Consider the following 12,184-nt stretch of genomic DNA (forward strand, 5'->3'; position numbering starts at 1 on the left):
ATTTCAGCCCTGGTACGAGGCGATAGATCACGTTTCTGCCTCTTACTTTCTTCTTCTTTCTTCTCGAATGAATGGGATCGTTTCATTTTGAAAGCAAAAAGTCAAATGACTCAAGTTCAAACACCATAAACTACTTTATAGTCATAGCAGACCAGCGTATATAAAAGGGTGTGTGTCTTGTCCTTTCACTATTCATTTCACTCTCAAGCCGAACACAACGATGGAAGAGACTGACCAGATGGAACGTTTCGTCAGAGCTTTGCGAGGGGTCATTAGAAAATTCTCTTCAGACCAGCCTACGGACTACTCTCCTTCCTTTAGAGATAAAAGTCAAGATACTTGCTATATCTGTCAGAAGAAAGGGCATTGGTCTTCAGAGTGTCCAGACCGTCAAAAAAGAAAAAAAACAGGGGCTAAAAAAGACAAAAGTCAAGATACCTGTTATTATTGTAAAGAAAAAGGACATTGGTCTCCAGATTGCCCAAAAAAGAAACAAGAGGAGTCAGAAGAAAAGAGGAATTCTTCAGAAGAAGAGAGGGATTCTTCAGAGGAAGAGAGGGATTCTTCTGAGGAAGAAAGAAGACAGGTGAAGAAAAAGAAACAAGAGAAAAAAAGAAGAAGGGAAGAAAGCGAGGAGGAAGAAGAAGAGGAAAAGAGTGTGACGGTGAAGAAATTCAAAAAACAGAGAGACTAAACAAGGAGACAGAAGAAATCAATGAACTTTTTATTAAAGTGTTGTGTTGTGAATTGGATTGTAAAAAATGGAGAAAAGAATAAATGAATGATATAAGGTAAGAGTCTTTGAGTTCTGATTTTAAAATAAGAAGCTACACTCACGCACTCATACACAGACACGTACTATAAGGGTAAAATGGGTGGGGTTTTTTGAGTTATTGGCAAATTGAAATTGTATTTCTTTTCGAGAAATGTGGGTGGCCCTGAAAAGGGCCTTTTTTCTTTATGGTGCAGGGGTGAGTTTAACCAATCAATTTTAACTGCCTTATGCCTTTGCCACGGCCAAGGCCTACTTCTGAACTGCGTAATGCTGATGATGATTGGGTTGAAATCACTAAGGGTGGTACGGTAGGCTTAGTCACAGGGTTGACGTGTTTAGCTCGGGAAGGTCGTATTCTCTTCGGTCGTGATAATGAAGTCTGATACATTTGTTTCAGACTTCTTAACTCCGCTAAAATGTCCAACAGTACCGTGACCGTTTGATTTTCACCCTCTTGTTTCTTTGCTGCTACTACTTCTTCTTGCTGTTGCTGCTGTTGTTTTTTTCTTACCTCTTCTTCTTGCTGCTGTTGCTGTAGGAGAAAAACTTGTTCGGCTTCCTTTTGTCGTTGTATAAATTTCTCCAATTCTTCTTTCTGTCTCTGTCTAAAATTCTCCACTTGCGGTAATGAAGAAGGTAACGAAGGTTCCGGAACAAATTCTTGCGAGGAGAGAAAATCCACAAAATCCCAATTCACCTCTTCTGAAAGTAAGTCCGAGTTCCCTTGGGCGGTCTCCCCTGCTGGTGCACCCCAATGGATAGTTTTCTGAGTTTCCGTCATGTTGAATCACTGTCGCATAGATTGACTGCACACAAGCGCTAGCGAATCTATATTGACTACGTGACGTCACAGACTGCTCTCTTCGGATTGGATGCGGGCTGACTGAATTCTGTAACGCGTGTTCGGATTGGTGAATGAACTCAATCCGTTTCAATCCTTTCTGTCCCTATAAATAAGCGCCGTTCACTGCATTGATTCACCTATTCTCGGAGCCTCAACATGTGGACCGACGTTGAATCTTCAACCCTTGTGTCAACAATGATGTTCAGGACGGACATGCTCATGTATGTCCGATCCAAGTGGACCGTTGTCCACAGGACCAACAGCAGCCTGTGGATAAGAAGAGTCTATATAGAGAGACAAGGTTGCCTCAAGAGGACTCTGATGTATGGCCCTGCTGTAAGACGAAGTTTGAGGACAAGAAGATGTCGCAAATGCCCTTTATGTTAAGGGCATATTAACATAAACCAAAGGCCCTTTTCAGGGCCAGCCATATTTCTCGAAAAGAGATAGTCTTTGAATTGCCTACCCCTTTTTTTAAAAATTTAAAAAAAAAATCCCATGTTAAATTCCCCTTGTCCGTAGATTGTCCCACGATTTATTCCCATGTTAAATTCCCCTTGTCCGTAGATTGTCCCACGATTTTTCGCCATGTTAAATTTCCATTGTCCGTAGATTGTCCCAAGGGGTTCTGTAATGCTAATTCCCATTGTCCGTAGGGTATCCCTATTTACTACTGACCATGTAACAACCTATTTCATCACGTGATTATAGTGTGAGATGGCTTTCCCCTCTACTTGGTTTCTACTCATCTGTGTTCTACTCTGCTAATTCCTTTCCTCCTTCCGGCATTCTCCGTCTGCGATTCTTCCTATCCTCTTCCCTTTTGTCTCCTTTTCTCCTCCCCCTTCTCTCTTTCTCCTTCTCTAGCAGCTAGGCTTGTTCTCTGCCTACTGCCTTGTTCTATCCTGTCTCTCTGAGACTCGGGACTTGACTACCCGGTAGTTCTGTCCCCAAAAGCTTCCTGTGAAAACACAAGGACGTTAGCATGTTTCGTTAGCCATTTCGCTCACACTAAATCAACAATCAATCATCAGATATAGGCTATCTACATCTTCCGTCACGCATTCGTGCACATCGAAAACCACACGCGTTCTTATAGTTGTTGTTGTTGTAGGGTTTAACGCCATTTTTCAGCACACGATAGGCTATACATGGCGGCCAGTATCAATGGTGGAGGAAGAACCCAGGAAAACCCCCGGAAAGAACCACCGACCTACGTGAAGCTACTGGCAAGCTTTCTCACATACCCACATTGGCCGAATCCGAGACTCGAACCCACACAGTCAGAGGTGAGATGGCAGTGATCCGTAACGGACAGCGCTTTAGACCACTCGGCCACTCGGGGCCCCCGTTCTTATAGAAACAACACTGAAATAAAGAGCGGTATCCTACTTGTCATACAGATGTCACCAAATTGCGTCACATCAATATATTCTTAATCTCATTATTCTGAACAATATCACAACAATCAGACGCATTTCTGTACATTACACTCCCACAAGTGTACACAAATATTCAAATATCCATATTTAAATTTACACACTGCAACCATTTCCAAAGTTACAATTTAATTCAACAATTGCAAAATCTAGAATATCACATAAATAAATACAGCTAGCAATCTACATAATCATGGCTCATTTCTCAAGTACGCATGTAAATTAAACAACACAAAATTAATTCTACATACTAACAATTCTAGTAAGTAAATATACATACTGCACATAATTATAATTACAATGCTGTAACATTCTGCAACAATCAAGCAAATAACTTGCTGACCTTTATGAAGCGTTCTGTCCTTGAATGTACCAAGGTTATTTTTCCCGCCAATTCACGAGTGGCTTCCTCGGAGTTATTGCTATTCTCAGCAAGATTCTTCACAATGACTAATTCGTTCCCAGCCCAAATGACTTAAATTCTGGTTCGAGTTGATGGCCCCACCCTTCCTCAGTTCTGATTGGATATCAATTCTACCCCAGTTGGTCCAGATTAACAGACGAGCCTCATGCCATCTGTCAAAGTGGGGAGATTTACAACAGCATCGAGGGTCTTTTGTTCGAGAACAAAGCTTCTAGCATCTATATGTTAGTTTTGACACCTAATGATGTGGGCTCTTGTACAACACGAATCGCTACGATAGACACAGGGTCTACATACACATGGCGCTAACCCATTCCTTTGTTCCTGACTTACGTAATTGCAGGCAGGCAAACATAACAGTAACATTGCTTGAGAAACTGGCTTTAATCTGAAGTTTAATCCAAGCCATTGATGCATGAAATATGTCACATGGAGCAGCTTTTGATGTGATTATCTGATTGCTAATGGTGTACAGGCTTTAGCATTTGCTTTGCAGATGAAACATTTCATTTTACAACACGTGCTCTTTCATGTAAAGTTTTTTTCAAACAGGAAAGCATTTATGTACTTGCAAGCAGTGCTGTATGATTTTTTTTTTCCTTGTTTGGAGTGAGAGATAAACAGTGCTTCAAAAATGAGTCCCATGTACACAGGGCAAGTGACTTGAAAGATCTAACATCTTGCACAATTTTAGTTTAAAATGGGATTCAGATTTGCACCAATTTTTCATGCAAAAACAGCAAGAACTCTCTGGCATAAAAAGTTTGTAAATTAATAACATACAAGCAAATTCACAGTTTTAACAGCCTAAACAATATATATGTATAATCTGATTCAAAATTGTATTTGGAAAAATTACTTTTACTCTTCCTTCAGCTGTGTAATACTCCATAAATACCAGCATATGAATGGACCTTTTTTTTAGGTATAATGTACAAATGTGTAGCAGAGGTTACCAGCGATACCTCATTTTTGGAGTCTAGTGCTTTATATGATAGGTTCTTATTATAATTTTACATTTTTCTTGACAGTTGAGGGAGTTTCCATGACTGTTACTCCATCATCCATGGTGATAGGTTCAGCAAATGCTGTGAACAGGTTAGAATTGCGGTGTGTTAGTGATGGAACAGACAACAATGGTATCTTTACCCTTGTAATGTCCAGAAGAAGACCTACTGATATAGACTTTGTTGAGATTTTAACTATAGATGTTATTGATCGTGTAATACAAGACAACATACCAACAGATATGCAGGCAAAATCACCAAATTTCACTGGAAGTCTTGTGGGAACCCCACCAACCTCAGGCACACTGATGTTGACCTTGAATGGAGGAGATATAACATGTAATGATCAAGCAGAATTCAAATGTGAGATGACTTACAGAATTTCAACAGATAAGGCTAGCCACACTGCAACTGCAATTAGTAACTTGGCAGTTATAAGTAAGTACTGTATTGTATCTTAGCCATTGTTATTTCATGGTAAATTTACATAGTATTTTCCATTTTCAAACATTATTTCATTACTGTACGAGTTCCAACTACGATCAAATCCTGTTGTATGCCTTCCATACTGGGATTTGAATAATTCGTGTTTTAGCAACCAGTACTGTCTAGAATTAATTTTGGACATTTGAATCTACATTTTTCCTCCCATTACACTACTAAATAAATGTGTCATTGTGTTTGCTAAGATTGTATCTTTTTGTCATCATGGAGAGCCATGGTAGTTCAATTAGTAGAGCTTTGGACTTGTAAGTCATGGGCTGCAGGTTCTGTACTGGCCCAGACTATCCTGGGTCAACTGCCTAGGTGTATCCATAGGAAAAGGCATTAGATCCCATTTCCTCAGAGTCTTATAGCTATTCATTTGTTAAAAGTGCCAGAATTAAACAATAACAGCATAAGAACCTGTTTATATACTGTATCAGTTATCCACCATATGCCTTCACCTTGTGTCCAAAATTTAAAATCATAAGACATTTCTTTCAGCCAGTAAAATGTATTATCCAGTGATTCTTCTCAATGAGTACACTCTATTCAGTAAACTTGGAACGCATTCAGTTTAGTCAGATGTCCACCATTGAGGTATTTTATCTTTATTTTCATGGGTCTTTTTTTTAATTTGCCCTTAGAGTGCAACATATGGAACGTGCATGCACTGAAGATGATAAATAAGGCCATTGGCACAAGGATGCAGCCTTGAAACAACCCTGCTTTAAAGTTCTTGTTAATTATATTGGACATAGACCAGAAGAATTGATGATATAGTCTTTTATCTGTTGTCCACTCTCTGTCCATCTTTTAGCACAATTTTGTTATTGCTCTTTCTCCAGAACTACTTGGAGTATTGACAAAAAAAACTTCACACACACACACACACACATTCATGCCATGGTCTGTTGATGATAAATTAAAATGGTGCCACTTAGACTTCAGTATGGCCACCACAGCAACCAGTTAGAAAGTCTTATTATTGCTGAATATTGGTTTGGTGTTTTTGCTTAAAGACTTCTTATGATGTCTGATTACCCCAACATTAAAATGGTGCTGCTTAGATATCCAGTATGGTTACTTCATCAGCCATATTGGAAATCTTGTTCCTGAACAGTAAGTCATATTGACATGTGTTTATCACCAGAATATCTATTTTATGATGTCTAGTTGGTTCTAAATAAAAATGGTGCGGATTTGGTGTATAATATGGCTACAACAGCGATCATCTTGAAAATGTTATACTAAATGGATGTTTACGTCAGCATTGCAATTTTAACTAGAAGACTTACTGTGATTGTTATGTATATAGATTATTTTTGTAAATTGATTGTTTATAGCTAAGTTATTTATACAGATATAGCTTCTGTTTTAAGATATAAGGAGTGGAGATGCATGGGATCTATATATAGTTGCAGATGTAGATGTTTATGACCATTAATAATAATATTATTAACAAAACCTGTCTTAGAGTTTAGTGGTGTTTCCCAATGTAAAGGATAGTTGGGTAGGTTATTGGAAGAATTAAGTTATTTCCTGTTGGATCAGTTAGGTCAGGTAGGTTCTTTTACACTGTGGAATATTTGCAAATTGTCATATAGGAGTAGTTGAATAATGCATTTCCACTGCTTATGTTTGTATACAAGTACATGGAGCTGGACAACTTTGGTTAGTCTTATTTATTATGTTCTTTTTGTAACATCAGTTTTCAGACATATTTAATGTTGTGTTTAGATATTATTTGAGAGGAACCACAGGACCTCCCTTGGAAATATTTTTCTTTGCGCCATGACATTCGCCAAATTTAAAAATTTGGAGCCACTTTTCAGCCAAAGGAGCCATTTTATGCCATGATTCAGGGACTTAAATATATGCCTAATATTATATTGGCCCTATTTTTAACTTATATAAACATGACAATAAAACAGTTTTTACATGTTTTTATTACATTTCAAAGCACAAGAATAATTAATAATAAATATAGCAATATCATCAGATACATGTGAAGTTCATTGTATAGCATATGAAAAGCAAAAATGAATAAGACTGTTTCTCTATAACTGATAATACGAAATTCTGCTTAGCCTTTATGAACAATGTCACTGACACTTCATTAGTATATGCATTTGTTTCCCAGACCATTTCTTAAATGCCTTCATGAAATCAAAATTCTCAACACTGGGCCCATCAATAGAAATTCAAATTAAATTTTTCAGAACATATACCCGTTGAATTTTGTAAGTTTGTTTTGATCAGATTCTGGCAACTGAACCCCCTCTCACAGTCTGCATTAGAAATAGGGGCAACAAGTAACCTGGTAACTGCCTCTGAGTCTGACACAACCAGATATAAATCTTTATTTTTCAGAGCTTGATTAGCCCATATTCTTTGTGCTTGATACAGACTAGATTTATAAAGTAAATTTTTAATTTTTCATTTATATAAGCGACAAGGGCCCATAACAGTCAACGACTGGCATCCTTGTAGCAGTATCCTGTGTTACTCAGTTAAGTTCAAACCACAAAAATGTGTTATCTAAGTAAATAATCCCTAAAACACTAAGCAGTCCCAAGTGCATCTCACACTCACAGTTTGCAATAAACATAACAAATGACAAAATCTTTTTGCCAACCTGTTCAACAATAGAGTATATTCCCTGGTCATTCCTTATTTCCTACTAATCACATTTAATTGCTTCTCAAAACTGACTGACAGCTTGCAGTTAGCTGCAATTATATTCAAATAACGTCTTATTCATCATCTTCCGACTTGATCCACTGACTGCCGCAGATAGTGAAAAATGGTATTAGGTGTCCCAAGTCGCTGATATCTATGAGAAATTGTAAACTTACTTTATAAAAATTTGTCGCCAGCACCTTTCACCAGGCAATAAAACATAGCACCACTTTCAAAATTCTTTTGCATTTGTAGCCAAATGCAAAGCCTAGCGGAGCTCCTGGAACCATTTGCTTAGAATATTCATTAGAACTACAAAGTGCTCATTTGTTTAAAATATCATACTGGGACGACTGTGAATTATTTAGAGGAGTTCTGGACAATGCCATTTTGATATATCAGGACTGTTACAGACCAGCATTCAGGGATCTGAAATTCATTCAGAACATTCAATTCTTTTGGCCATGAATAGAACTTTTTTTAAGATTATTTTGGATTCAATTCATATTACATTAAGATCCTCTTAATACATGTTTATTTTCTGACTTTGATAATTAAATTATTTGTCAAGTTTTACAAAACTTTTTCTTTTTAACTGATAACTAGTTGGTTTTAAATTAATTGCTGGTTTGGGATTTTGCAAAGTAGATTTAATACATCCTCACTACATATCAGTGAGGCAGCTGAGTGGAGGCAACCGGTTTGCCAATGGTTGTGTTCCATGTTGTTAAAGGAGAGGATCCTCATAGTGAGGTCAAAGGTTGCCTCTCTGATGCAAGACACTGTATTGGCCTGACTTTCCCCTTTTTTCTAAGGTGGTACAGTTGATGTTGTTTTTATTTTTTGGGCTGGGGTGGGGTGGGGTGAACAAAACCCTAACCAGTATTGTGAGACCTGATCTTGAAAGGACCAGAAATAATTCAGCCAGTGAAATGGAGGAGGAAACTCTTGAGAGTCAGGGAAACTGGCCATTACATACAAGGATGAAAATCAAAAGTGAACCAAGTTTCCTTGACAGGTAAAGCACTTGAGGATTTGTCTGGAGAGCCAAAGACCATTTAAAAATGTGGCTCTTGCTAATTACTTGAATTCATTGTAACAGCAGAGGTCACACTTAATAGTCACACTGGCAGTCTTCAAATGTCTCGACTTAAGAGGATGTGACCAATCAAGGGACATAGATGCTTTAGTAACAGCGAGATTGAGGTGTTAAAAAATCTCTGATCTCAGATCAAAGAATCTGTATTTGTTATAACAGTGTTTGGCTGAGATCACTGGCACTGGTTGCATACCTTTGAGCTTTTATTTAATGAATATTTATAAAACTGACCTCAGAGATTCATATTTTGACTTCAGGTTCACAAGAAATATAACACATCGAAAAAGATGCATGTATAACTTGGTGTCATGTGCTCCCTACTGTATTATTTCTTAACACGAGATAAGGACGAGCAATTTAAAATTCAGCTCTGAGCCCCAGTCAGCAATGCCGACAGTCTGTGTGTAAAAAAGACTCAAGGTGAAAGGTATAACAATTAATAAATGTCAGCATATTCAACTATTTCATTGACAATTTCTCAAATAATGCTTTTGACAAATACAAATAGTGACTGATTCCATTGCCAATTACTATCCTCATATGAAGATGTAGTCTTAAGATAAGAGTGTTTCCCTTTGGTATTGATTCTGTTACTCATCTGTCCTGTTGTACTTCCAGTACCCTTGACTCTTTCTTTCTTTGCACTTCCAGAACTCTCTTCCATGCTTCCTTCCAGTAATATGCCTCTCTGGTACTTTCATACCCTTGATTGTGCTCTCCTTGCACTTCCGACACAATCTTCATGCTTCCTTCCGGTACTACGTCTTCACCTAACTGCTTATGTCACAGTCAACCTCCCAAGTGGTCTCAATGTGTCTTCCTTCTTTCGGGTGTCACTTCTCGCCTCCACCCAGAAAGCTTCCTGTGAAATTAGAAGAAACATATAATCTGGTCTCCTTGCTCTAATCTCAGGAGAATTAACCACACTCCCTTCATCAGAATAATGGCGAATAAATTAATCAGGTCAAATCACTCACTCATCTAAATATTCCATACACGCTTGGTTCTGCACTAATTGTGTTATAACAATAACAATATTATCAACGACTTCTGATACATGCATACAGATCCCTAATTGTTAACTTCTAGATAATAGTAACTCTCATCAACAACAATCATATGCATTTCCTACCCCACAAATTATAATGACACATAAACTATACAAATACCTAATTATATGTGTACAAGTCCAACAATGACTTGCACTTCATTATATATATTCATATACTAACAAAGCAGTACAAGTTCTAACTCAATTCACTAATAAATTCAGTCACGCATTACAATGCAACATAGTAAATTGCACAATCCAACAATCTACACACATTAATCTTGCATGTTAATATTATGCTAAACATTGAAGATTCCATTTCTAATAAATAAGACGGTACACAATAACGCATCAATCTTACAACAACTAGTTATAAAAGTGAGACAAATTCGAGCGAAAATAAGTTACTCAAGAAACCTTTGTTCGCAATTTAACTTAGAATTTTCCTGAAATTCCTTTCCCGCATTTTTAATGAGCGCAGTCTCGTATCTCCCATCTCCCCTACGTTCTGCTGTTGCCAACGTCCAAACATGCACTAAAGGAAAACTGGACTTAGTCCGAGCAAATTGCCTGTTGAGACTCAGCCCTAGATTTGAATCTCTCGGTTCTGATTGGTTATGACCTGGTCTCTTTGAAAAATGCCCTGGGGTAATTGCTTACTTACCTGTCACACTGAATTTCCAGCCAAGACATTGGTGACTGATTGCAAAGCAAACAAAGGCGTCCGGCATAGAATACTTTTTCATGTAAGCCACGAGCAGGCTGTTGCATAATGGTTACACAACCGACAGGCAGTTTCTTTGTCCAGAATCGTGTCTATATTTGAAACCTTACATAATACGTATTAACATATCCAGGTGCTCTCACTACGAAGGAACTATAAGGAAGTATATGTATACATGAACCTGAACAGCAGCAAATTTTCCCCACAATGTGACACTCTGTGTCTTCTATTTCCACAGATTACAAGTGGATATAGGCACAAACAAGCATAATAATACAGAATATTCATTTCACAGCATTTCTAACCAAACCTTTCTGTGAAACTTGACATAAAGGAGTAACTTGACATATAACAAACATACATACCGTATTTACCGCATATGTTGGGACACGATAAAATATTTTTTTCCCTGTCCCAGAACTTATGGTGAAACATTTTTTTCACTGTGGTCATATGTCCCAAGACTTAAGAAACGAAATAAATTTGTATTGCATTTGTGCCCCCCCCCCCCACTGCACGTCGCAATAAAATAGATAAATAAAACGCTTAATTGATAATAAAAAGAAAGAAACTAACCTTGTGTTGTTATCATTTATTCCTTTTTTCAACATGAGCATTAAAGAATAAAATATTTCCACGAAATCCGTATAAGTAGCGTAGGCTTCCATACTGTAGCATGTATCAATTATGTCTGATACCACACACCATGTTGTTCATTGACATGAACACTGAGAAACAGTTGTGTGTGGTTGTGCTCAAAGGTTTGAACATGTTATCCAACTGAAAACTGGAGCCAACAAAATCGCATACAAGAGGGAAATAGTCAACTGATATCTTGAAGACGCCATTCACGCATGACACGGTGTTGGGTGCAAAATAATCAAGATTGAATTATATCCAGGTCTACTGTATGACAATACCTCGCAAAAAAAAATCATCATTTGAAAACACTTTCACTTGAGTGCAAGTGACAGTCTTTTCACCAGCTAGGGTTACATAATTATCCTTACTATTCCAAGCACATATAAGCCCTGGTGGTGAATAAACACGACTGGCAGCAAGCAGTTAACACCTCCTTTGAACCTACCGACAGGACATCAAAGACAAAAGGTTATTTTTATTACAAAGCAGGCGATCACAGAAGCCGACCACGGTTACTTTATTTTGTAAAGGATATCAATACAAAGGTTATTTTATTGCAAAGCAAGCCGACATCGGAAGTTGACTATGAATTCTGTGAAGTGAGCCGATTTTTTTTTTTTTTTTTTGAATATACAAAGATGGCCGAGATATGGAAGCATACTTGGGTTCCTTTTCAACTGTATTCACAGGAATTTTGAAAATAAATTGAAACAATGGAACAAATTTTAAAGTGACACAATATAGTGCTTTGTGCACAGATGTCGGTGACCCAGCGTCACCCAGAATATTTAGAGAAAATAAAATCATGTGATGAATTTGTTAAGGCCAGAAGAGAACTATACTGTATGCCAGTATCTCGTAAATAAAAATCATTATTTTAAAACACATTCACTTGAGTGCAAATGACAATCTTTTCGCCAGTGTGGGTTACATAAGTATCATTAATATTTACCCGCAGACATCAGTGTACCTTTGTATTAATTATTACTAAAGATGCCACGCACATATAAGCCC

The 12,184-nt window shown here is 37.5% G+C and overlaps 1 protein-coding gene across 3 annotated transcripts in view; it reads left to right on the forward strand.

Annotated features, from left to right (window-relative positions):
- Positions 1-12,184, forward strand: part of LOC149794395 (uncharacterized) — a 121,044-nt gene that overhangs the window by 36,991 nt on the left and 71,869 nt on the right. For all 3 annotated transcript variants that reach the window (XR_016423023.1, XM_089968573.1, XM_089968574.1), the window contains exon 2: positions 4,514-4,927. Coding sequence is in view for 2 of the 3 variants with exons in the window: in XM_089968573.1 (XP_089824699.1) it covers positions 4,514-4,927 (414 nt within the window). In the remaining variant the exon portion in view is untranslated. The remainder of the gene's footprint in view (positions 1-4,513; positions 4,928-12,184) is intronic.

The sequence above is a fragment of the Sinohyriopsis cumingii genome, chromosome 8 (assembly GCF_028554795.1).
Source record: "Sinohyriopsis cumingii isolate HCF-2022 chromosome 8, ASM2855479v2, whole genome shotgun sequence".
Classification (NCBI taxonomy): domain Eukaryota; kingdom Metazoa; phylum Mollusca; class Bivalvia; order Unionida; family Unionidae; genus Sinohyriopsis; species Sinohyriopsis cumingii.